Below are 25,700 nucleotides of genomic sequence, written 5' to 3'. Positions count from 1 at the left end.
AACACTTGTTAAGCATCTACAGTGTACCTGGAACTGTACTAGGCACTTGGGATACAAAGACAAAAACATTGATGAATAAAGTCTATTGACTAGCTACTGGACATCTCCCACCTGGATGTTCTGTAGCATTCTGAAACTCAACATGTCCAAAATAAAACTCATTTCTCACCATGCAACCATCACTCATCCCTCCTAGCCAGGAGTATTGTCTCTAAATTGCTCTTTCTACTTCCAATGTGTTCCCTCTCCAATCTATCTTTAACATAGAAGCAAAAAAACTTGCTAAAACAGAAGTCTGAACTAATCAAGAACCAATCACTCCAATAATCAGAAAAATTCTGTGGCTTATTGTTGTCTCTAGGATAAAATACAAATTCCCCAACTTAACATTTAAATTCACAATCTAGCTCCAGTTTACCTCTCCAGAAGTTTTTCTCCAGATTTATTTTACACTACTCTCCTTCATCCATTTCTGTGTTATAGTCAAACTGACCTATTTGCTTTTCTCTGAATTTGGCATTTCATCTCTGTGCAGTGCTGTGCCTTTTAAAGATTAAGAACAGACTGAGAAGCTAGATACTTCACCTGTAAGATATGTAAGGGAAAGATTCTCCAAACCTACTTAAAAAAATGAATAAGAAAAATATCCCTCATCTGTGGAATGTTGTCCATCATTTCATCTCTTAGAATTCTTTGCTTCTTTCAAGACTCAACAGAGATGTCAAGTTCTACAGAAAGCCTTCCTAATCCTTTTAGATTTTCATTTTCTCTCAAATTATCTTGTATTTATGTACATGTACCTCATGGGAAGTCATAATACCCACATCAATGAGATCATGTATCAACCAGAATATTGGAATACATGTATTCCCCTGGTAGAATGTAAGCCTTACATTTGCAGGGACTGTTTTTCATGGTTTCTTTTGTAATACCATCGTTTATCAGTGCCTTGGAACATAACAGGCATTAATAAATGCTTGTTAAAGTATTGAATGATGAAGGATGACTGGGGAGAATGAGATGGTGAAGAATGTATGGGGATGAGGGTCGTGAGAAAAGGGGAGATAATGATTGGGAATATGGGTGAGGGATAACAGGTGACTTGGGTGGTTTGCAGTAGCATGATATATAGGCTGAAGAGCTAGACTGTTATTGTAGATACCTTACCTGTGAAAGACTCTCCAACCCGGTTTTGTTTTTGTTTTGTTTTTGCGGGGCAATGAAGGTTAAATGACTTGCCCAGGGTCATACAGCTAGTAAAGTATCAAGTGTCCGAGGCGGCATTTGAACTCAGGTCCTCCTGAATCCAGGGCCTGTGTTTTATCTACTGCGCCACCTAGCTGCCTCCTTAGTCCGGTCTTGTCTTTGAGCCTTCTGTGGGCATGAGACTACATTTCCCATGTTCACCAGCGTCAACCTCGATCTCGGGCTCCCGTTTTGGCCGCTTAGCTGAAAGCCTCCAGTTCTTCCTCCTTTGTGGCCCGCCCCTTGCCCTATTTCACTGACAGGGCAGGGGCAAGGGTGTCCTCCGGAAGTCGTCTTCTCTTAGGGTTCCTTACTGGCGGCTTGGGGACTCCATCTCCCGTCTTCCACGGGGGAAACCTGACCTCTTACGCCTGCGCTCTGCGTACTTTCCCGCCCTCCCCGTTTCTCTTCCCCCCTTCCCCTCCCCCCTACCCCCCCCACCGCTTCGCCTGCCGCGGTCGGGTCCGCGGCCTTCGCTGCGCGGCTTTGCTGCTGCCGCCGCCGCCCCTGGGAGCAACTTCTCCCTCTCCCTCCCCAGCCCCGGCCCGGTAGGTGAGTCGGAGAGCGACCCTCCGCACGCTGGGGGCGGGACCTGAGGGACGCCTGGCCTCGGGGAGGGAGAGGTTCTAAGGAAGGGCAGGGGGAGGCCAAGGTGGTCCCGGACCCAGGGTGCGTGGAGACGCGAGGGCCCTCCCCAGAGAAGCCCTAAGCTCCGGAGCCTCTGGAAAGGGGCTGAGGGACACGGGACGGCCCTTGGAGGGGGTAGTCCAGGGAACCGGCCCCTGCGAAGTTGGCTGGGGGCCCGGCCTCCTAGGGGGGAGGAGAGGGCCCTCTGGGCAGTTGATGGGGCCCGGTAAGGGGGTGGAGGAGGGCGCCTGAGCCAGGCCCTGATCGCCCCCCCCTACACACAGGGGGAGGGGGGAGAGGGAAGGGACACAGATTTTCTGAGCCTTGGGAAGAAAAGGCTCGGCCAAGAAGGTGAGCGGTGGAGAAGCCTTGGGGGCGCGGGGCGGGGGAGAGGCTGGAGATGAGTTCTCACCTGGATGTGGAGTAAGGGCTCCCCATAACTGTGAGCCTGAAGAAGGAATGGTGAGCCCTCCTTCGGAAGGGGCCGGGGGAAGCAGAGAACGAACGTCTCTAAGGGATGGAGACTCTGGAGAGAGGCTGGCCTTTCGCCCTCCAGGCTAACCCTCTTTTTCCCTCAGCTGACGTAAAGATGAGTAGCTCGAGGAAGTATATGGATCTCATGGTTCTGTGGGGCTATCGTGCAATGAATTCTTCTGTGAGGTAAGATCTCTAGACATTGAGGGCTCCCCAGGTTCCCATATTTACTAATTAGGCTCAGACACAATGTGTCTACTCCTCTCCCCTTCTAGGAGTCAAATGCTTAGTCCCCTCTTTCCTATACGCTAGCCACACCAGATCTTGGTGCTTCCCTTCACACGAAGTAGTGCTCACTGTCGTCATTTACCATGTCACTGTGCCCCTGATAGCTCGCCCTCTCTTAGGAACCGAATTATCCTGCCCATCTCCCCACAATTTAACGGAGATACCGAATCCAGGAATCTCTATAGGAAGTGCTAAAAGAATTTGAAAGTGGTTATAACTGGAATATTGTTGTTCCTCCTTGAGGAACTCCAGGCAGTCTTGATCTTTTTTGTGTATTAGACATCGCCAGCCAGTGGACTGGACGCCTCAGAATAATGTTTTTAGAGACATAAAATACATAGATTACAGTGGAAACCAATCATATGGGATATAGTTATCAAAATACTGAGTTGGGGAAAACAAGTTCACAGACCCCAGATTAGGAATCCTTGCTCTGTAGTTCCCAAAGGAGAAAGACTGAGATGGTTTGTTGGGGTTCCTGTCAGATCGCAGGGGCAAACTCCTGTCTGCCTGTAATAGTAAGGGAAGCTTGAGATGGAGGACCCCTTGCAAAATATAGTTTGGCTAAATGAGACTTGCCTCCCCTTCCATCCTGGTGCTAGTAACCAAATGCCAGCGTCCTTCCCTCACTTTTGCATTCTAACAGGTGGATGAAGACTATATCCAGGACAAGTTCAACCTCACTGGGCTTCAATGAACAGGTGCCCCCTATAGGCAGGCACTAGACATGATCCTCGACTTGGAACCTGGTGAGATAGCCCCACTTGCCTCCTGGATGCCTGAATTTTCTCCCAATCCCAAGCTCCTGGACTCTGAATCTCCTAGCTCTTTTTCTGTACCCATAACTCTTAACTAAATTGTTTGACTTGTAATAGAATTCTTCACAAGTTTCCTTGTCTTATTCCCACCCCCATTTTTTCCCCTTTCTTGGTGTCTGTCTCTCCTGTTCCCTGCTTCTAACCAGTAGCACAGCCTACTTGCATTGGTTTTATGTGTCAGGTTTGTAGGGGAAAAGCAGAGGGAACTTGGAGATTTATATTAGCAGTATTCTGTGGAGATCATTGTTGTCTTAAATTGGGTTAGGCAGTTGGGGCCCAGGTTTCTGGGCTGGGTAAGGGTGAGTGGGCTCGGGACAAAAGGAGGGTGGAGGGAAGTTGGCCTGACTGGTATTTCCTGGGGATGGGTAGGGCTTCATAGGAAAAGGGTTGAGTGACAGCTGACTGGGTCCTGGTGTGGGTGTGGGGGGCATGTTTCAGATGAGGAGTTGGAGGACAACCCCAACCAGAGTGACCTGATCGAGCAGGCAGCCGAGATGCTGTATGGACTGAATTCATGCCCGCTACATCCTCACAAAACCGTGGCAATCGCCCAGATGGTGAGGTTATCCCACCTCGATCCAATTTTGTTTACTGATTGTTGAGGAAAATGAAAGAATCTTAAGTGCAAATTACCTTTTTTGTTATCCTTAGAGGTAAGAAAGCAAGAGATCAGAACTTGTATAGGACTTTTCCCATGTGGGAGGATTTACAATTGAGCTATCCCACAGTTTTTGTTTATTATTTATGGCAGATTTGTTCTGTTTGCATTTCTGTAGTTCCTTGTGTAGTTTTTATGCTCTGCATTAGGGAAGGTAAAAGCCATTTAACATTGGGGGTTTGTTATCTTCATCTGAGGTGAACGGCTTCACGAGGACAAAGTTTCAAAATGTCATGTCTAAACAAAGAAAATGGTCATAATGGGAGCAAGGGGAAAAGAATAAATGGTTCTAGCTCCACGTTGTAGTTATTGTGAATACTTTAGAGATAGAGTGCAGCACTTTATATCTGTAGTGGAAATGTGTCCCATGGATATTATATATGTCTATATCTAGGGGGAGAGAGACACACACACACACACACACACATAACACACACACATACATGTATGTGTAGCCCCTGTTGGACCAGTACATTAATATTGTTTCTGTTTCCCAATTATATTCCCCCTCTCAGTTGGAAAAATACCAGCAGGGAGACTTTGGCTATTGTCCCCGTGTATATTGTGAAAACCAGCCCATGTTGCCCATTGGTAAGTATTGGTGGGGAGAGGGGAGGAAATTGTAAGGATGAATGGAGCTGGGATATATGGGACCAAATGCCTAGCTCTTTTGTTGGGGGTAGGGTGGTGGTGAAGAATCAGATGCTGAAGCTGCCTTTCACTGCTTTTAGGACTGTCAGACATACCAGGTGAGGCCATGGTGAAGCTGTACTGCCCCAAGTGCATGGATGTTTACACCCCCAAGTCGTCCAGGCACCACCACACAGATGGTGCTTACTTTGGCACTGGCTTTCCCCACATGCTCTTCATGGTGCATCCTGAGTACAGGCCCAAACGGCCTGCCAACCAATTTGTGCCCAGGTGAGAATGAAAAAAGACTGGATAGAATGGCTGATCAGGGCTCAACCATGCCCCTTTTCTTGGAACACCTCCCTTGAAAACCAGTGAAGGAAGGGAGGTGAAGGTAGTTTGTTGGGAGGAGATGAGCTCAAAGGGGGCCACTTAAATTTTTCTCAGGTTGTGGGATGAGAACCGTGGGGTCTGCTGATCCTTTCCCTCTCCTCAGGCTGTATGGCTTCAAGATCCACCCTATGGCCTATCAACTGCAGCTTCAGGCAGCCAGCAACTTCAAGAGCCCTGTCAAGACCATCCGCTGACTTGTCTCCTCCCCTTCCCCCAAACACCTCAGGCTGTGACACCATTCCCTTCCCCTCTCCCCCCAGTACACACACACACACACACACACCTTTCCAGAACCCCTAATGGTTTTTAGTTTAAATTAAGAAGAAGTCATTATTGTGGTGGTGTGGTGGGAGTATGAAATAAAGTGGAGGAAAAGGCACAGCTTCAGCCCAATGACTGGGGAAAGGGGAGTTTTTAAATATGTCCAAAACCTGGGCACTCTTAACCTACCACCCACCCCCCCCAAAAAAGCCTGGCCTAGTTTGCAAGATAAAATGGAAGGTTGTATTTGAGAAAAGAGCAGAAGTCAAATTAAGTGAATAGAGAAAGTTGTCAGGTCATAGAAAGGGGGAGGGTAAATTATTTTAAATCCTGTTTTTGTGACATCTTTGGCTGTTGCAAAAACTGTCAGTTCACTGAGAGTTTCTAAAGAACGAACCTAGTTTTTTACGGTCACTGCCCCTTTCAAAATTTCCCAAAATCTCTTAAGGCAAAATTGTTTTTAGAAGCTAGGGATCGATGATCCAAATCCAAAAAATGTGAAAGGGGTTCAATCTGACAGGAGCCCAAGTTCCGTTTATTGGTTGTCGGAGGACCTCCCGGTTGGCTCCCGGGGCGGAGCCTGCGCTGTGAGGTGTGAGGTCACGGCGCTGCCTGGGGCGGAGGGGGGCATGACTAGGTTAGGCTGGCTCCTCCCACATGGGCTGGGGGCGGGATCAGCGGCGCGGCTTTCTCTCTCACATGGCCACCCACAGCTTCCGGCCGCAAGCCCCTTTGAAGGGCCCGCAGTGTCCATGACCCCGGCGGGATTCTGGAATGGACTTAGGTGTGCCGTCCCACTAAGGAATTCCCTCGGCCAGAAGAGCCGTGTGGGTCCGTGAGGCAAAGTCACCTGGCTATAGATTATCGTGTCACATTCCAGCCCTACCCTCGGCTCCCAAACTGCCCGCCCCCTCCTCCAACGCTGCCCCTGTACTCGGGACCTCGGGTGGGTGAGAACACTCTGTTCCTCCGGCCTTATGGGCAGCTTTTCCTTCCTCTGCCCACTCCCAGCTTGCACACAACACACCCCCTTGGAGAGGGGAATGATATATATAACTCCTGGTGCGGAATGGTCCCCTGTCTTCTGAGGCAACAGCGATGCTGGGAGTCGCATCTTCTTGTTAGGAATTTTCCCTTGAGCTCTCCAAATGAGGGCCATCATCCTTAGAGGAGCGTTGCTGACCTTGGCCTTGGGTAAGCAGGTTACAGGGGACAGAGCCCTGGATTTGAGTCAGGAAGCTGCCACTGTGTGACCTTGGGCAAGATACTCTTCTCGGGCTTCAGTAGCTTTTCTAAAATAAGATTGGACTGTATGAAATTTAAGGTCTTTTCCACCCTTGTCTTCCTGTCTCTAAATTGGTGTGGGAGCAGGAGAGACCAGGGGGAAGGGTTGAGCAGGATTGTACCGAGCCCCTCTCATCTCAGGTGCCAACCTCCACCTCAGCCCCCGCCTCTACCCTAAACTCCTCCGCTGCTACCGATGCATCCTGGAGACCAAGGAGCTAGGCTGCGTCTTGGGCTCCGACATCTGCCTCACAGCCAAGGGCGGAGGCTGCCTAACCACCATTATTCACAATGGTGAGTGACCTCTACCCCTTTCCCTGCCTCATTAAACTGAGGCTTTTCAAATCTTCCTGTCCAGCTCACAGAAACCGCTACATCAGGAGGCCCAAACTTGACTAATATTTCAACTGTCCTTATTCTGTTACCAAGGTATCCGGATGGCTCCAGCTACTGCCAGTTCTTCACTGTTCTCATTTGTCCAAAAAATTATCCTAAGAGATCAAATTGTTGTTTGATTTACTCTTAACCTCAACCTCATTCTGTCCCCATTCCCCCCTCTCCTCTCAGCATCCCTCTCCCCGCTTAACTTTACTCATCGCCCTCATGGTGCCGCACACATCTCAAGTCCACCCCTAATCTTCACTTTAATGTAAGGCTAAGGGTGGTAAAGTTTTGGGGAAGGATTCAAGTACCTTGAAGGCAATAAAAGTAGTTTGGCTACCAAAAAAGGACAGTACCCCGGACAAAGCAGTTTGAGAGGGAAGAGGGCATCTACTGATGATAGAGGATGATAAATGCAAAATGAAGACAAAATGACAGTATGCAGGGACTTAAGGACAGTTTGGAAATACAATACAAAAGAAAATAGTTTGGGAGGCAGAGTGAGGACATTCTGAAGAATGGTGCAAGGACATTTTGGGGATCTTGGTGGGACAGGAAGAGTAACCCTCTCTCCCTTCAGGCAGTAAGGAGGAAATCATCATAAGTGACTGCAGGTCGAAGGATCAACTGTCAGAATGCTCACTGTCGCTGGCTTCTCCTGTGCCAGGTTTTTGGGTATCTTCTCGATGCTGCCTTGAGCCACTCTGTAATTCTCCACCGATCCGTGACCAGGCCTTGTTGCAGAATCAAGATAAAAATACTAGTGTTGTATTGGACTTCCTCGTTCCCATTCCTTACTCTAGAGTCACCACCACTCCCATGGTACCCTCAACCAGTCAGACAGAATGGCCCTCAGACTATGACTCCTAACCGCCCCTTTCTCTTAGAGACTGCAGACCCTACTTGACCCCAAATCAAATCCTGCCTTAGAATACAGCTAGGGATCTTTACCCCAATGAGATCCCCTATACCTTGCCTTGGGAGTTCTATCAGGAAGCTCCAAGTTACAACCTGTTCCTCAGGGTTCCCTCCCCCATCCCCACTGACACTACCCCCCCCCCCCCCCCCCGCCCCAACCTCAATTCTGCCTACAAACTTTCTGTTCAAATTCTTCAATACAATCTAAATCAATTCACCACATTCATGGAACATTTCATCTACATGTAGGATATTGTTAGGCATTCTATTACCCCCAGGCAATACATAAGATAGACTCAGAACCAGGAGAGACCTCAGAGGCCATCTTGCCCAATGACTACACTTCCTGGGGCCCCAAACATCTTACAGGTTGCCTCTCTAGACCTCGTTTTCCTAATCTCTGTAAAGTGAGGAAACCCTCACATAATCTAAGCTAGAAGGGAAGGAATAAGCATTTTGTCAACTCTAGACTATACATATGTCAGTTTTAATTCTTAATGAAGGTCACATCATCACTGTCAAAGGTCAGGACTAGAGTCCACATCTCCTAAGTTCCAGCAGAGTAATGTTCTTTCCATGACTTCTTCCCTCTGTATTGGATCATTTAAACTTTATCTCCACTTTCTCCCCACACCCCTTTTCCTCATCAATGGTTGGAAGAAGAGTTGGAAATGTCTCTCCACACTTTAGTCTTTGTCTCTAATTTTACTCCATAATAAATTGATGATGCAAAACAAAGTGTCCAAATTTAATGACATTGGGGAGGGAGTGAAGGGAGGAGATAGCAAGGGATAAAGGGGGTGCTGCTTAGGTGTCAGATGTCAATGAGACCAGAACAGATTAGTCCAATTCAGCACAACAGTCCAATGCAGTTCTGATAGTCCCACCAGCTGAGTTTCTTGAATCTCTCACATGCCAAACAGCAGAGTGTTACAAACCCAAAGTTTGCCACCCCCAAACCTCAGGCTGTAAAGTTAATCCCCAGGATGCCAGGATCTGACCTTCCTGAGGGGCCATCTGGGAATTGTCCTCCCTGAAGGGTGGGAGTAGCAGAAAGGCATGGATAGAGCCCAGGCAAGTCAAAAAACATGAAGTTTTTCTTGTGTCAGGCACTGTGCTAAGAACTGGGGATAGACATAAAGAAAAACAAAATCCAGTTCCTATTCTCAAAGAGCTCACAGTTTAGTGGAGGTGACAGCATGAAAACATCTATGTACAAATAAGATATATTCAGTATAAATAAGGGGTAGTCTCAAGAAGAAAGTCATAAGATTGAAAAGGACTGGGAAAGGTTCCTTGTAGAAGGTGAGACTTTTATCTGAGACTTAAAGGAAGCCAGAGAAATTGAGAGGCAGAGAGGGGAGGGAGAGCATTCCAAGCATGGGAAACAGTCAGGGAAAATGCACAGTCAGAAGATGGAGTCTTTTTTTTTTGTAATAGTATTTTATTTTTCCCCAATTACATGTAAAGATAGTTTTCAACATTCATTTTTATCATAAAAGTATTTATTATTTCCAGTTACGTGTAAAAATAGTTTTCAATGTTTGTTTTCATAAGATTTTGAGTTCCCAAATTTCTTTCCCTCCCTCCCCCCCTCCCCAAGACAGAAAGCAATCTGATATAGGTTATATATGTACAATCCCATTAAACTATTTCTGCTTCAGTCATGTTGCAAAAGAAGAATCAGAATGAAAGGGGAAAACCTCAAAAAGAAAAAAAAACAGCCAAAAAGTAGAAACAGTATGGTTCAATCTGCATTCAGAATCCTCAGTTCTTTTTTCTGGGTGTGGAGAAGTTATTCTGCAATTGTCTTGAATCATTGGATCGCTGAAAAGAGCTAATCCATCATAGTTGACCACTGTACAATGTTGTTGTTACTGTGTTCAGTGTTCTCCTGGTTCTGTTCACTTCACTTAGCATCAATTCATGTAAGTCTTTCCAAGTTTTTCTGACATCTGCCTGCTCATCATTTCTTATAGCACAATAGTATTCTAATACATTCATATATCACAAGTTGTTCAGCCATTCCCCAGCTGTTGTGTATTCCCCCAATTTCAGTTCTTTGCCAACACAGAAAGAATTGTTATAAATATTTTAATACATGTGGGTCCCTTTTTCCTTTTTTTATTTTTTTTGGTGGGCAATGAGGGTTAAGTAACTTGCTCAGGGTCACACAGCTAGTAAGTGTCAAGTGTCTGAGGCTGGATTTGAACTCAAGTCCTCCTGACTTCAGGGCCAGTGCTCCATCCACTGCACCACCTAGCTGCCCCTTCCTTTTCCCTTTTTAATGATCTCTTTGGGATACAGACCTAGTAGTGTATTGCTGGTCAAAGGGTATGCTCAATTTTATAGCCCACAACTTTCTTTCCTGGGTCTTTTACTAGATCTATGTCTACAGCACCAGCAGAAACAGTTGCCAGGCTCTATCTCCACAGGTGTTGTTTCCCACAGTGGTAGCTGGGGGAATTGGGCTAGAAGCGTTGCCATTCCCAAGGCTCTTAGTCCTACACTGCCTCCAGACAGAGTCTGGAGGAAGATGGTGATGGGAGTGGTGACTAGCCCAGCACATGCTGCCTCCTGATTCTCCCCCAGCATACTTTGCTCCTTCCAGTAGGCTGGCTTGCCTGCCCTGTGTGAAGGCTGTTGGTTGGCAATTAGTAGAGATGGCTGGCCCCTTCTTCCCAGGAGTGTTGTCCCTGGATAATGGCTGTGAGGAAGCAAGACTAATAATGGGGTAGGGGGATGTTATGGTTGGAGTAAGAAGGCTGCCATTCCCAGTAGGCACTGGCCATTCATTATCTTTTCCTCCATAGAACCTCCTCTGATATTCTAAGCTAGAAGGGAAGGAATAAGCATTTCTATAGAACTGACTATATGTGAAGCATTTTGCCAAGTGCTTTACCAATATTATCTTATTTATCCTCACAAAAATCCTGGCAGGTTGGTGCTATTAATATCCTCATTTTACAGTTGGGAAAGTTGAGGCAAACAGAAGTTAAATGACTTGCCCAGGCTCACACACCTAGTAGGTATCTGATGTGGGATTTGAACACATGACTTACTACAGGCAAAGAACTCACTATTCGCTGTGCCACCAGCTGCCTACCTGAATCTCTGTCAGACCATTCAGTGGGACTTCTATGTACTTATCCTATTCTAACTTGTATTATATTCATATATACATGCCTCAACCCCTTTTCTTCCCTTCATCTCTCACCGCTGGCAACCTCCTAGACTGTAAACTGCTTTAGAATCCTGATGGATTGTTTTTATCTCTGCAGTCATTGCCTAGCACCATGCCTTGTAGATAGGGACAGGAAATAGATCCATGGTTCCTTTTGTAATGGGGGAAATGGGGTACTGGTTTGGGTTAAGGGTAGGGGTTCTTAGGAATTCCTCTTTAAAGAATTATACCCTCTTGCACACAAAAGCAGTTAAAATAAGATGGTAGTTTATTTAGAGGCAAGGGAAGGGAAGGGGGGGGGGAAGGGGAACCATGAAAGAAATCCCTGGACTTCTCATGGGGAGATAGGCACAAAGCACGTGGCTCAGAGGTACCAATCTCCTCGAGCAGGAGATTGGCAGGTACTTTTATAGGGAGCTGATGGGGGGTGGACCATCTGCCTGTGGAAAGTTCCTTTAGTGAGGGAGGACCATCCCCCACTGGTGGTGGATAGAGGAGTTGGGTGAGGGGTGGTTACAGATCTCTCAAGCCATCTCTCTCTTCTGGACATAAAGGCCGAAGCCACACCCAAATTTATCTCCCCAGGGGTAAGGGAGATCAGAATGAAGGGTGGAGATTAAGCTAGCTCAATCCGATTTGGTTCCGTTTATCTCTCTAGGCATATCTGTCCTCTGGTTTAGTTTCTCTAGGAGAAGATTCCTTGATGTGCCCCAGAGAACTTCTGGGGTGCTCTGCACTCCATGACACTTTGGTACAGGAACTTCTAGGTGAGGAAATACTCTTTTAATTCATTGCAAGGTACAATTGGAGAGAGACAAGAGGCAGCATTGCCAAAACCTTGACCATCATATCCCCTCAGAGCTCAGATGGAGACAGCCCAGGAGCCTGAGCCCAAGAGCTTTGGGAATAACACTGTCCCCCAGATTTCCAGGCCTGTATCCAGCACAACCCTCACAGTCATTACTGAGGGGAGAAAGCATTGTGGACAACAGGCCCACCCTGCCTGTAGGCTCATCCTTACCAACAGCAACTGCCTCTATGGCTACTCCTCAGCAAACTCCCCTTATTTGAGACTCACTGCCAGGACACATTAGCATCCAGATCCTAATTTCTATAACCTCCCTGCCTCCAGGCCATTCTCCCTCCCTTTCTCAAGGAGTTTCTTGTTTCTCTACTCCAAGCGAGGAACTTAAATTGATGAACACTTTGAATATAAGCATTCATATTAATGAACCAAAACTGTTCCATCTCCTAGGTCTTGACCTCTTCCTTCCCTGGAAAAGCTGTATACAGAGTCAGCCAGGTGGCACTGCCAATAAAGCACCAGCCCTGGAGTCAGGAGGACCTGAGTTCAAATGTGGCCTCGGACACTTGACACTTACTAGCTTTGTGACCCTGGGCGAGTCACTTAACCCAGACTGCAACCACAACAAAAGCTGTATATAGTGGCCATATGTTCTAAAGGGAATAATTGTTCAGTAACCCCTAAAGTCTCTTTCAACATAGGTTTCTTTGTTCTCAGACCATGAGTCCCCAGGTCTCTTGTGTTTCTTTCTTTTTTTAATTCAATTTTCTTTTCTTTTCATTTCAAAAGTTTGTCCTTTCTCCCCCTCTCCCACCTATTGAGAAAGAAAAAAAAAACCACCAAAAAACCCTGAAAACACCAAAGTCCATTACAAATATGTATAGTCATTCAAAACAAATTCCCACATTAGGAGGGAGGGAGAGAGAGAGAGAAGAAAATATACTTCTACCTACACTTTGACTATATCAGTTCTCTATCTCCAGGTGTCTAGCATGTTTCATCATGAATCCTTTGGAACTGTGGTTGGTCAATTATAATGAAATTACTGATCAGTTACTAATACTTTCACAGATCTTTACAATATACCTATTATTGTATAAATTTTTCTCCTGGCTCTGTTCTTCGCATCAATTCATACAAATCTTTGCAGGTTTTTCTGAATCCATCTCCTTTCTTTCAATATGCATATGTATATGTATACATATATGTGTATGTTTGTGTTTATGTATATGTGTATGTATATGTATATATATTTGTGTTTAATTGTAGTCTTCTGGGAGAGAAAAAAAAGTGTATAGCAGAGAACAAAAGAAAACTTGGAAGCACAGAAAAGCTGGGTTACTTTGAAAACAACAAGTAGGATTTATTACATAGGTTTTTGTGAAATGAAAAGGTATTGGTTTATATTCAATCCTCTTTTATGTTCTGTGTACATAGAAATGGGTTTTTTTCCTTATTTTGTTCTGTTTTGTATTTCAGTTTAAAATGAATACAATTTTTTAAACCATCTAATATAGGTTATCTAACATAAAATAGCCCCAGACAATGCACTATCACCTATATTATCCATTAGAGAATTATTTGGACTTCTGATACACAAATGGAAAGTAGTGTTGTATGGCCAGTCAGCTAAGTAGATGTGCAGAAGACCTTTTATCTAGAGACTGCCAATGTTAAATAATACTCAGAAGATGATTCTGATGAATGAAATTAAATAAAATGATTAAATTACCCAGAAACTATGTGAGTTAATTGTCACAGGATTTACAGCTTATGTAACAAAATAGACAGGTAACTTAAAAAATTCCTACTCATGGACTGAAAATAATAGGAATTCAAATCCAACCTCAGACACTTGACACTAACTGGCTGTGTGACCCTGGGCAAGTTGCTTAACCTTCATTGTGCTGCAAAAAAGAAATAATAATGGGAATAATATAAGCACAACCAAACAATGAGAGAATGAAAGTGATGACACACTCCTACATCTTACAAGGTAGATCTAATAAACTCTGACAAGAATTCAGCCCCCCAAATTAGAAATTATCAAAGTTATTTTAAATATGGATTTATTTCTGTTCTCATTGATGATAAGGGATATAAATTAATGATATATCATTGATGATAGTGGATATCACTCTGTACTACAATCATTAATGATGTCGATTAATGAAGTCACTTAACCCCCATTGCCCTGCAAAAAAACCAAAAACAAACAATGCATTAGTATTCCAGTTTTCCTTCTTTTTTTTTTTTTCGTGAGGCAGTTGGGGTTAAGTGACTTGCCCAGGGTCACGAAGCTAGTAAGTGTTAAGTGTCTCAGGCCAGATTTGAACTCGGGTATTCCTGACTCCAGGGCCTGTGCTCTATCCACTGCGCCACCTAGCTGCCCCCAATTTCCCTACTTCTTCTCCAACATTTATCTTTTTCCTTTTTCGTCATATTAACCAATCTGATAGGTGTGAGGTAGTACCTCAGAGTTGTTTTAATTTGCATTTATATAATAAATAGTGATTTAGAACATTTTTTCCTGTGACTATAGATAGCTTTAATTTCTTCATCTAAAAAATGCCTGTTCATATCCTTTGACCATTTCTCAACTGGGGAATAACTTCATATAAATTTGATTCAGTTTTTTATATATTTGAGAAACGAGGCCTTTATCAGAAATGTTGGCTATAAAAATTGTTTCATAGCTTTCTGCTTGCCATCTAATCTTGGTTGCATTGTTTTTGTTTATGTAAAACCTTTTTAATTTAATGCAATCAAAATGATCCATTTTGCATTTCATAATGTTTTCTCTTGTTTGGTTCTAATATCCTTTTTTTGTTTTGTTTTGTTTTTGTTTTTGTTTGTGGGGCAATGAGGGTTAAGTCTAATATCTTTTTTTTTTTTTTTTTAGTGAGGCAATTGGGGTTAAGTGACTTGCCTAGGGTCACACAGCTAGTAAATGTTAAGTGTCTGAGGCCGCATTTGAACTCAGGTACTCCTGACTCCAGGGCTGGTGCTCTATCCACTTCGCTACCTAGCTGCCCTGTCTAATATCCTTTTAAAGTACTCTACTTCTTTTTATAGTCTGTCTCAAATGCTTTTATGTGAGATGCTTGTTTTTTAGTCTTCTGGTATCCAAAATCATTCTCCATTTCCTGAATCTTTATTCCTGATATAAAATTCCTAAAATAATCTCAGATTTTGTTCTAGTATTTTTTACAAACTTCTTTAGGAAAAAATGGAACCCATCAATTCCTTAGTTGTTGGCCAAAAAAAAAATAATAAACATTTTTATTTATAGTTTTGGGTTCCAATTTTTATCCCTCTTTCCCTTCCTCCCCTCTCCCCTTCCTAAGGTGGCAAACAATCAAATATGGGTTATATATGTATGATTATGTAAAACATGACTATATTTGTTATTTTGTACAAGAAAACTTGATTAAAAGAAAAAAATGAAAGTGAAAAATAATATGCTTCAGTCTATTCCATCAATTTCAGTTCTTTCTTTGGAGGTGAATAGTATGTTTCATCAATAGTCCTTTGGGATTGTCTTAGATCATTGTATTGTTGAGAATAGTCAAGTCATTCGCAGTTCTTAGCATTCATTTTTGGTGTTTTGGTTTTTTTTGGTGAGGCAATTGGGGTTAAGTGACTTGCCCAGGGTCGCACAGCTAGTAAGTGTTAAGTGTCTGAGGCCGCATTTGAACTCAGGTCCTGCTGAATCCAGGGCTGGTACTCTATCCACTGCACTACCTAGCTGCCCTGCAGTTCTTCATCAAACAATATTGCTGTTTCTGTGTACAATGTTTTCTTGGTTCTACTCACTTCACAATACATCATTTCATACATGTCTTTCCAGGCTTTTCTGAAGTCTTCTTGCTTGTCATTTCTTATAGCACAAAAATATTCCATCACCATCATATACCACATTTTGTTTAGCTATTCCCCAGTTGATGGGTGTTCCTTTGATTTCCAATTCTTAGCCACCACAAAAAGAGCTGCTATAAATATTTTTGTACAAATAGGTCTTTTTCTCTTTTTGGGGATGTCTTTGGGATACAAACCTAGCAGTAGTATTGCTGGATCAAAGGGTATATAAAGTTCTATAGCCCTTTAGGCATAGTTCCAAATTACTCTCCAAAATGGTTGGATCTTTTCACAGCTACACAGTGAATTAGCATCCCACTTTCCCACATCCCCTCCAACATCCAATATTTTCCATTTTGGTTACATTTGCCACCCTCATAGGTGTGAGGTGATACCTTAGAGTTGCTCTAATTTGCATTTCTCTGATCAATAATGATCTAGAGCATTTTTTCATATATATTTTTTCATAAATAGCTTTGGTGTTTTTGTCTGAAAAATGTCTGTTCATATCTTTTGACCATTTATCAATTGGAGAATGACTTGTATTTTTATAAATTTGACTCAGTTCTCTATATATTTGAGAAATGAGGCCTTTATTGGAGACATTTGTTTAAAAAATTCTTTCCCAGTTTTCTACTTCCCTTGTAATTTTGGTTACATTAGTTTTGTTTGTGCAAAAGCTTTTTAATTTTATATAATCAAAATTCTATTTAACATTTAATTTTATTCTCTATATCTTCTTTGTTCATAAATTCTTCCCCTGCCCAGAAATCTGATAAACAATCCCATACTTCCTTAATTTGCTTATGGTATCATCCTTTATGAATCCTGTATAATTCTGACTATAGCTCCACAGTATTTGAATTGTTTATATTTGGCTGCTTGCAATACTTTTTTTTTTTTGATCTTTGAGCTCTGAAATTTGGCTATGATGCTCCAGGGGGTTTTCATTTTGAGATCTCTTTCAAGTGGTGATTGGTAGAGTCTTTGAATGTCTACTTTGCCCTATGGTTCTAATATTTCCAGGGTAGTTTTCTTTGATAATTTCTTGAAAGATACTGTTCAGGCTTTTTTTTTTTTTCTTTTTTGGTCATGGCTTTCAGGTAGTCAAATAATTCTTATATTATCTCTGCTGGATCTATTTCCTAGGTCAGTTGTTTTTCCAGTGAGAAATTTCACATTTTCTTCTATTTTTTTACACTTTTGATTTTGTTTTATTGTACCTTGATGTCTCATAGAGTCATTAGTTTCCATTTGTTCAGTTTTAATTTTTAAAGAATTATTTTCTTCAGTGAACTATTGTACTCTCTTTTCCATTTGGCTAAATCTGTTTTTTAGGGAGTTATTTTCCTCAGTAAATTTTTGTATTTCTTTTTCATGGTTCTATTGCATTATTTTTATTTCTTTCCCCAATTTTTCTTCTACTTCTCTAATTTGATTTTTTTTTTTTTTAGTGAGGCAATTGGGGTTAAGTGACTTGCCCAAGGTCACACAGCTAGTAAGTGTTAAGTGTCTGAGGCCGGATTTGAACTCAGGTACTCCTGAATCCAGGGCCGGTGCTCTATTCACTGAGCCACCTAGCTGCCCCCTCTAATTTGATTTTTAAAGTCCTTTTTATGCTCTTCCAGGAATTCTTTTTGGGCCTGAGACCAATTTGCATTTTTCTTTGAAGCTTCACCTGTAGCCATTTTGTTACTATTGTCATCCTCTATGTTTATTCAGTTTTGTTTGGTTTTTGTTTGTTTGTTTGTTTGTTTTCAGGGCAATGAGGGTTAAGTGACTTGCCCAGGGTCACACAGCTAGTAAGTGTCAAGTGTCTGAGGCTGGATTTGAACTCAGGTCCTCCTGAATCCAGTATCAGTGCTTTATCCACTGAGCCACCTAGCTGCCCCCATCCTCTATGTTTATGTCTTGATTTTCCCTATCACTGTAGTAAGTGTCAATAGTCAAGCTTTTTTTTTGTTTTTGTTTTGGTTTTTTTTGCTCATTTTTGTGCCTTGATATTTTTATTTGAATTGGATTCTCTTCCTAAACTGTCCCAGGGTTTGTGCTGAGGTTCTGGGTCTTATTGGTGGTTCTCACTGGGCTTCAGGTCTTAGCTGCTTGCTTTTGCTGGGTTGCTAAAGTTAACAAAGTCTTTCTAGTGGCTGGCCCTGGAGGAGTGATCTTGTTGTTGGTCGGCCCCAGGGGTGGTGCCTTGCTGCTGGGTTACTCTATTAGCAGGGCCTCTCTGTTACTAGGCCTTGGAGGAGTAATTTTGTTTCCAATCTGCCCAAGTATGTGTGTGTGTGTGTATAAGTATGTGTGTGTGTGTGGGGGGGGGGTGGGAATCCCACTGCTGGGTTGCTATGGTAACCAATCACTCTGCTAGCAGGCCCTGGAAGGGTAATTTTGTTGCGATTGGCTGAGTCCCTGGTACTGGTTTGCCCTGGAGACAGTCTCTTTGCTGGGAGGTCACAGGGGTGGGAACTTCTTGTTGACCAAACTTGAGCAGGGCTTTATTACTGGTCAACAGTGGAGTCAAAGCCTCTTTGGTTGTCTGTGCTAGCTTTGGGGTACCTGGTGAGGGTCCCTGCTATGCTGCCCAGACTACTCACCTTCCCAGGGAGCTGCTGGTTTGCAGGTGGGTGGAGCCTCACTGGTAGATTGCCCCATGCTCAGAGCCCTGCTTCAGGCCCCCTTCTCTGAGCCTAGAAGCTGCTGCTGCTGCTGTTTCTGGACCTCACTTCTCTTCCACCCAGGTAAGACAGACCTTTCCTGCTGGGCTGGTAGATTGTTTCCCTGCTCCTGGGATGATTCAGAGGCAGTTTTATGTTGGTTTGGAGGGGAAATCTGGGAGAGCTTCAGTGGGTTGCTTCCTAATTCAGTCATCTTGGTACAGAAAATAGTTGTTGGCTTTTTTAGTTGGCCCTCACTCCAGTATCTGCCAGGGCCCTGGAGCCAAGATTGAAGTCTCCTTGCATAGCTCAAGCATTAATGTACTACAATTTATTTAGCCAATTAATGGGCATCAACTTCCTTTCTAATTCTTTGCTATCACAATGCTATAAATATTTTGGCTTATATAGAGACTTTCTTCTTATCAATGGTGTCCTTGGGATATAAGCCTTGTAGTAGAAGTAGATGCATTCTTTTTTTTTCTTTTTTTTTTGTGGGGCAATGGGGGTTAAGTGACTTGCCCAGGGTCACACAGCTAGTAAGTGTCAAGTGTCTGAGGCCAGATTTGAACTCAGGTACTCCTGAATCCAGAGCCAGTGGTTTTTCCACTGTGCCACCTAGCTGCCCTCAGTAGATGCATTCTTTTTTTTTTTTTTTTTGCAGGGCAATGGGGGTTAAGTGACTTGCCCAGGGTCACACAGCTAGTAAGTGTCTGAGGCCGGATTTGAACTCAGGTCCTCCTGAATCCAGGGCTGGTGCTTTATCCACTGTGCCACCTAGCTGCCCCCTCGTAGATGCATTCTTAACCAAACAAAGGATAGAGGCAATTACAAAAAATAATAGACAATTTTGATTACAATGAAACTGAAAAGATGTGAAAACAAAATTAATCCATCTAGGATAAGGGAAGTAGTCAAAAGGGAAAAAAAATGTTTGTATCAAATTTCTCAGGTAAGAGTTTGATATCAATGACATGTGTGTAATATATATATGCATATATATTGTATGTATACTTGTATGTGTGTGTACATATACATATGCGTTTATATATCTGGTGTGTGTATACCAAAAGACATTCTAGGGGCAGCTAGGTGGCGCAGTGGATGGAGCACCGGCCCTGGATTCAGGAGGACCTGAGTTCAAATCTGGCCTCAGACACTTAACACTTACTAGCTGTGTGACCCTGGGCAAGTCACTTAACCCCTGTCAAAATAATGGAATGTGATAGATGAGATTTGGCAGATACTCAGGAGCCCACCTGAGTGGATTACTGGCTGACTTATAGTTGACTAGATTCTAAGCACATCTGGCTGGTACTTGAGAGAAAGCATGGTTCTCAGAAGCTAACAAACTTTGAACTTCCGGCCCAGTCAACCAACCAGCTTGAAGAACCTCCCATTTCTGGGAGGAAGGAGGAAGGAGAGCCTGCTCAGGGAGCTCTGTCTCTTGTGGTTCCTGACATTGCAGTGGTAGCAGAGGACTTCACAGAGGAGTTGAGGAAAGATAGGATTGCCAGGTTGTAGGAATTCTGTTCTCAATCTTTCTCTTTCTTTTACTATCTTTCAATAAACCCTTAAAAACCTAAACTCGTTTATCAGTGATTTTAGTCAGTTTCCCCCAAAACTGGGGGAACAGATTAGAACCAATATTTAGAAATTTAAATTACACACCCCAATTTCCGCACCAAAAAACAACAAACCCAACCCCAAACCAAAAGACATTCTTCAATAGTTGATTAGTCAGGGGGCAGCTAGGTGACGCAGTGGATAAGGCACCAGTCTTGGATTCAGGAGGACCTGAGTTCAAACTCAGCTTCAGACACTTACTAGCTGTGTGACCCTGGGCAAGTCACTTAACCCCCATTGCCCTGGGGTGGGGGGCGGGAAATAGTTCATTAGTCAAAGGGTACAAAGAAATAATTCTCAAAAAAAAATAGCAAACTATTAACATCTGTGTGAAAGAATGATCCCAATCACTACTAACAAGAGAAATACAAATAAAAACAACCTTAAGGTTTTACTTCATGTCCTGCAAGTTGTTAAGATAACGAAAGATAAGTATGGTCAATGAAGAATGGGTTATAGGAAGTTAGGCACACTAGGGCAAAGTTGTGGATCTGTACAACCACTTTAGAAAATAATTTGGAATTACAAAAATAAAATTACTAAAATATTCATTCCCTTTAACCTAGAGATTTTACTATTAGACTTAAGTTCTAAGGAAGTAAATTCCCATAAGAATGTTCCTATATATACCAAAAGTTAAGAAGAAAGTCTATATACACTAAATTATTTATAGCAATATTCTTTGTGGTACCAAAGAATTGGAAACAAAATAGATGCCCCTTGACAACAAATGGATAAGTAAGTTGTGGTACATAAATGGAATGGAATATTACTGTGCTTTAAGCAACTATGAATATAGTGAATAAAGAGAAGTGTGGAAAGATTTACATGACCTGAATCAGCAGAGTGAAGAAAGCAGAGACAAGAAAACAATATGAACATAACCCCCGTTCCAAAGTCCATTCGTATAGGACTTTTCTGATTGGTGAAGATGAATGTCCTGCCCTGCATGAGGGGCAGGGTGGGTTTGGTGCTAGAGAGCTCCATCCTTCTTCAGTCTTCTTTGAGACTCTTCAAACATTGAGTTGCTTTGGCCACTTCTGGCCTCCAACATCAAGAAGGAAGATTAAGATTAAGATCAAGAAGGAAAGGGGGCAGCTACGTGGAACAGTAGATAAAGCACCAGACCTGGATTCAGGAGGACCTGAGTTCAAATCCGGATTCAGACTGTAATGATTGGAATGATGCCACCTACTGGAGACTTGCTGTGGGAAAGCTCCACCATGAGGAAAATGCCTCAGAGGCATTGTGGCTTTTCCTTGGCGTCAGGAAATGACGTTTGCTCATGGGTGCTGTCTATCAAGGCTACCAGCCAATCAACTTGAGGAGCCTCCTATGGTCTGGGAGGAGACAGGAAGGAGGAAAGGGAGCCTGGACGGAGAGCTCTGGGGCTTTTTGGGTTCCTGACTTGACGGTGGTGGTGGCAGAGGACTTCACAGGAAATTTGAGGAAAGATAGGAATGCCAGGCTGTTGGAATTCTGTTCTCAATCTTTTTCTTTCTATTTTCCAATAAACCCTTAAAAACCTAAACTCGTTTTATCAGTGATTTTAGTCAGTTTCCCCCAAAACTGGGGGAACAGATTAGAATCCACATTTAGAATCTTAAATTACACAGTTTGGCTGACCACGAAGAGGAAAACCGAACGTTCATCTTCTGATCTTCTGATTGGGTAAGATTTCCCCTCCCCTGTCCCTTTAAATTGGATAGTACTATCAAGGATAGGCTGTTTTAAATTTCAAATGGATCTTTTAAACATCCTAAGTACCCCTTTTCTAGCTTTACCTTCACTAATCAGAGATGTTGGCCAGTTTGAATTTGAATATATTTTTATTACTCTTTTTGGTTTTGTGGGGCTTTGTGGTGTGGTATGGAGAATTTGGCATGCCCTAGATAATATTAGAATAAAGATGATTCCCTGGGATTCCCCATTAGGAAAGCTACTTATGGATTGGAATGAGGGAAAACTTAGACTAAATTACACAAGACATTTGACACTTACTAGCTGTGTGACCCTGGGCAAGTCACTTAACCCTCACTGCCCCACAAAACAAAAAAACAAAACCCAGTAAGATCAAGAAGGAAGAAGCCAACTCTATTTCAGGTTGCTGAAGGAAAAGACTCTGGGAAGGAAGACTTGGGAGGAGCTGGTTTCCATCACGTCCCTCTCCCTAGGCTGCTACATTAGAGACTTTCAGGGAGTTTTCCCCAGGTGAAATTTAGGACTTTCTCTCTTGTTTGAGCTGAGTTATCTTGCTCCCAATGGAAGAACTCCTTCATCCTGCATTGTCTCATAAATATTCTCCTATGAATAGCTTCTCTGATTTCTATTTTGCTACCAATTTGGATAAATGGGTTTTCTTTGCTCTTCATTATGTGTCTTCATTGTGATGGAGGAGGCTAAGAGGGTTAACAGATAACCTATTCATAGTAGCTAAAAGGGCTTAACAGATAAACTGAGGCTTGAGTCCTTATTAATAGTACCTAAAAGGGTTAACAGAGAAACTAAGGTTTGTGTTCTTACAGTAGCCAAGAGGGTTTGTCCCTATCAACCCTCACCATCAACAGAGACTGTAACTAGGGACCATTAACCATTAATAGCCATTAATATTCTTAGATGACAGGACACCTAGAAACCAGATCTTAAGTAAAGAGATATCATAAACAGAGAACCTCTGGGTCTGACAAGTTTAATCATGCCTTTAGGAGCATGCACAGAAAGGGCCAAATGTGTCCTTAGGTTCACCTTACGACAAGTAAACCCCAAAAGCACACCTCCAAGGAAAAAGGTACCTACCTCAGAGGTTGTATTAGAACCCCAAGAAGTCCAAATTAGGATTAGACCTCCCATTAATCTCCCACAAGGAGGAGATTAAGATAATGAAGAAATAACTTTTTCTTACTATAAGTATAACCATTTTCATCCCCCTATTCTAGACACTCCATGGTGCTCTCCCTGTGGTCAGCAGTCTTTCAATAAAACTTGGGAAACTGAGTCACTGAGTCTTTTTTTGTTTTGTTTTGTTTTTGTTTTTGGTGAGGCAGTTGGGGTTAAGTGAATTGCCCAGGGTCACACAGCTAGTAAGTGTCAAGTGTCTGAGGCTGGATTTGAACTTAGGTCCTGCTGAATCCAGGGCCAGTGCTTTATCCACTGCACCACCTAGCTGCCCCCAGTATTATTTTGTTTTGTTTTGTTTTTAGTGAGGCAATTGGGGTTAAGTGACTTGCCCAGGGTCACACAGCTAGTAAGTGTTAAGTGTCTGAGGCTGGATTTGAACTCAGGTCCTCCTGACTCCAGGGCCTGTACTCTTTCCACTGCGCCACCTAGCTGCCCCAAAAAATCAAGGATTATTATTTTTTTTTTTAGGGAGGCAATTGGGGTTAAGTGACTTGCCCAGGGTCACACAGCTAGTGTCTGAAGCCAGATTTGAACTCAGGTCCTCCTGAACCCAGGACTGGTGCTCTATCCACTGGGCCACCTAGCTGCCCCCCACTGAGTCTTGTAATTCTTTGGAACACCTCACAATCAATCTGATCAATTAAACCCACCCCCCACATCAATAGGTGTATTTGTATTTGGTGGGAAAGGGGTCAAGCCTTGGGTATAAATTTTTTGGTCTTCCCTCCAATAATGACCAGACATTGGATGGAATCCCATCATCTTCCTTAGACTAACAATATTCAATAGAGCAGATTGATATACTTCTAGCCTGGTACCTCATTTCTTTAAGGAATGCAGAACAGCCTCCATCCCCAACTCCCTGACAGGAATGAAAATCTCCCTTGGAGAAAGGTAGGGGGAGAATAGAATATCTATACCATGACAGCCCATGCCATACATAGGCCTCACAACATGTGGGGCTCATATAAATACACAGTGACTACAACAATGTAAACACAAAGAACAACCACAAAACAATCAAAAGTGAATGTTGCAAATTTAGAATAATTGTAGCTCCAAAGAACTATGTGAAGACACTCCCAGACCTCTTGCAAATATCCATTACATACATTTTCAGACTTTTCCTAATGTATTTAAAAGCTTTTCAGGATTTTTTTTTCTCTTATTAAAAAATATTCTTTGTTATGTGGGATGGCTCTCTGAGAGGAGTAGAAGAGGGATTATTGTTGTGGAGTAGTTTCAGTCATGTCCAACTCTCTGTGATCCCATTTGGGGTTTTCTTGGCAAAGATGCTAGAGTGGTATACCATTTCCTTCTCCAGCTCATTTTACAGATGAGGAAACTGAGGTGGACAGGGTAAAGTGACTTGTCCAGGGCCACACAGCTAGGAAGTGATAACTATAATTTACTGAGAACTGACTGATCCACACCTACTTCCCATTTCCAGGTCAATGAATTGCCTGGGGCTGACCAATCTTTGTCAATTCCAGACTATCCAGATTGTTTTATGGATCTCCCTCAAACAAACTTATCCCCTCCCAAAGATTCCCAACCTTAATCATAGGACTTTAGGTTATTTTTCTTGGGAGCTTTTGATGTAGGGCTTTGACTTTCTTATATTCTTCTGAGGGTGTATTTTGATCTTCCTTGTCACCAAAGAAATTTTCTATGTTTCCCATCTTTTTCTGTCTCTTCCTTTTGCTAGCTTCTATCTTGACTTTTAACTCCTTCTTAAAGACTATTGGTGGGGGCTCATGAGCTATAATACTAGAAAAACAATGTCCAAACTACCCAGGGCTACCCCTAAACTCTAAAGGCAGAGGAAGCAGTCACCCTTTGGGAATCAGAGCCACTGAGGTTGGAAGAATATGTGTAGATCATGTGTTACACATACAACAAAACCCAGCAAAGACAGAAGACCAGGCTACTCTAAAAGAGATGCTTCAAAGATCTCTCCAGTCCTCTCTTAGCAGTAACACTTACTGTCAAGAAAGGAGCACAGCGTCTTCATCCCCATTTCACATCCACACTAGTTACACTTCTGCCATCTTAGATAGTCCAAATGCTCTGAGGATAACTTCCAATGGGCCCCTTCCATTAACGATCATCCCCCCATCCTTTTCATTCTTCCACTGCTCAGTTCTCACAGTAGAACTTTTTTGCTATCCTGTGTGTAATTTGTCTATCTCTCCAAGCTTCAATATTCTCTCATAGTGACTATTGTATGCTTTTAATCAAATGAATTTAATCAAATAAATGTGAAGCATGTAGCACAATTCCTGGAACCTAGTAAGTGCTATATAAATGTTAGCTACTATTATTTAGCCTCTATTTGAAGCAAATACTTATTCGGGTGTCAGAATACAGTAAGCAGGACCCATCCCAGATACCCTTCTGTCTTCTTGGCTTGACCTGTATTTTTTCTTTTCTTTGGCAGGGCAATAGGGGTTAAGTGACTTGCCCAAGGTCACACAGCTAGTAAGTGTCAAGTGTCTGAGGTCAAATTTGAACTCAGCTCCTCCTGAATCCAGGGCTGGTGCTCTGTCCACTGCGCCACCTAGCTGCTCCCTTGACCTATATTTTCTAACCCTAAATCTTATCTTTAAGGCCTACTACTGCAGTTGCTCTCTGCCTGGAATAAGCAACTCATTTATCTGTTAGAGTAAAAGTAATCAGGATTCTTCCCAGATTC

At 42.9% G+C, this 25,700-nt stretch overlaps 2 protein-coding genes across 2 annotated transcripts; both read left to right on the top strand.

The window, feature by feature from the left end:
- The first annotated feature begins 1,002 nt into the window (after positions 1-1,002).
- On the top strand, positions 1,003-5,512 carry CSNK2B (casein kinase 2 beta). The gene is given in 11 exon segments (XM_044003358.1): positions 1,003-1,032; positions 1,450-1,793; positions 1,914-2,098; positions 2,451-2,481; positions 2,483-2,501; positions 2,503-2,532; positions 3,281-3,383; positions 3,891-4,009; positions 4,626-4,701; positions 4,842-5,031; positions 5,237-5,512. Coding segments are annotated over 11 exon segments (1,218 nt in total). The 3' UTR covers positions 5,328-5,512.
- Positions 5,513-6,542: 1,030 nt separating this feature from the next.
- Positions 6,543-8,111, top strand: LY6G5C (lymphocyte antigen 6 family member G5C). The gene is made up of 3 exons (XM_044003356.1): positions 6,543-6,588; positions 6,790-6,972; positions 7,640-8,111. Exons 1-3 carry the CDS (start codon positions 6,543-6,545, stop codon positions 7,927-7,929), a joined length of 519 nt encoding a protein of 172 aa, XP_043859291.1. The 3' UTR covers positions 7,930-8,111.
- Positions 8,112-25,700: the final 17,589 nt, after the last annotated feature.

The sequence above is a fragment of the Dromiciops gliroides genome, chromosome 4, assembly GCF_019393635.1.
Source record: "Dromiciops gliroides isolate mDroGli1 chromosome 4, mDroGli1.pri, whole genome shotgun sequence".
NCBI lineage: Eukaryota > Metazoa > Chordata > Mammalia > Microbiotheria > Microbiotheriidae > Dromiciops > Dromiciops gliroides.
This window is presented reverse-complemented; position numbering and strand designations above follow the sequence as displayed.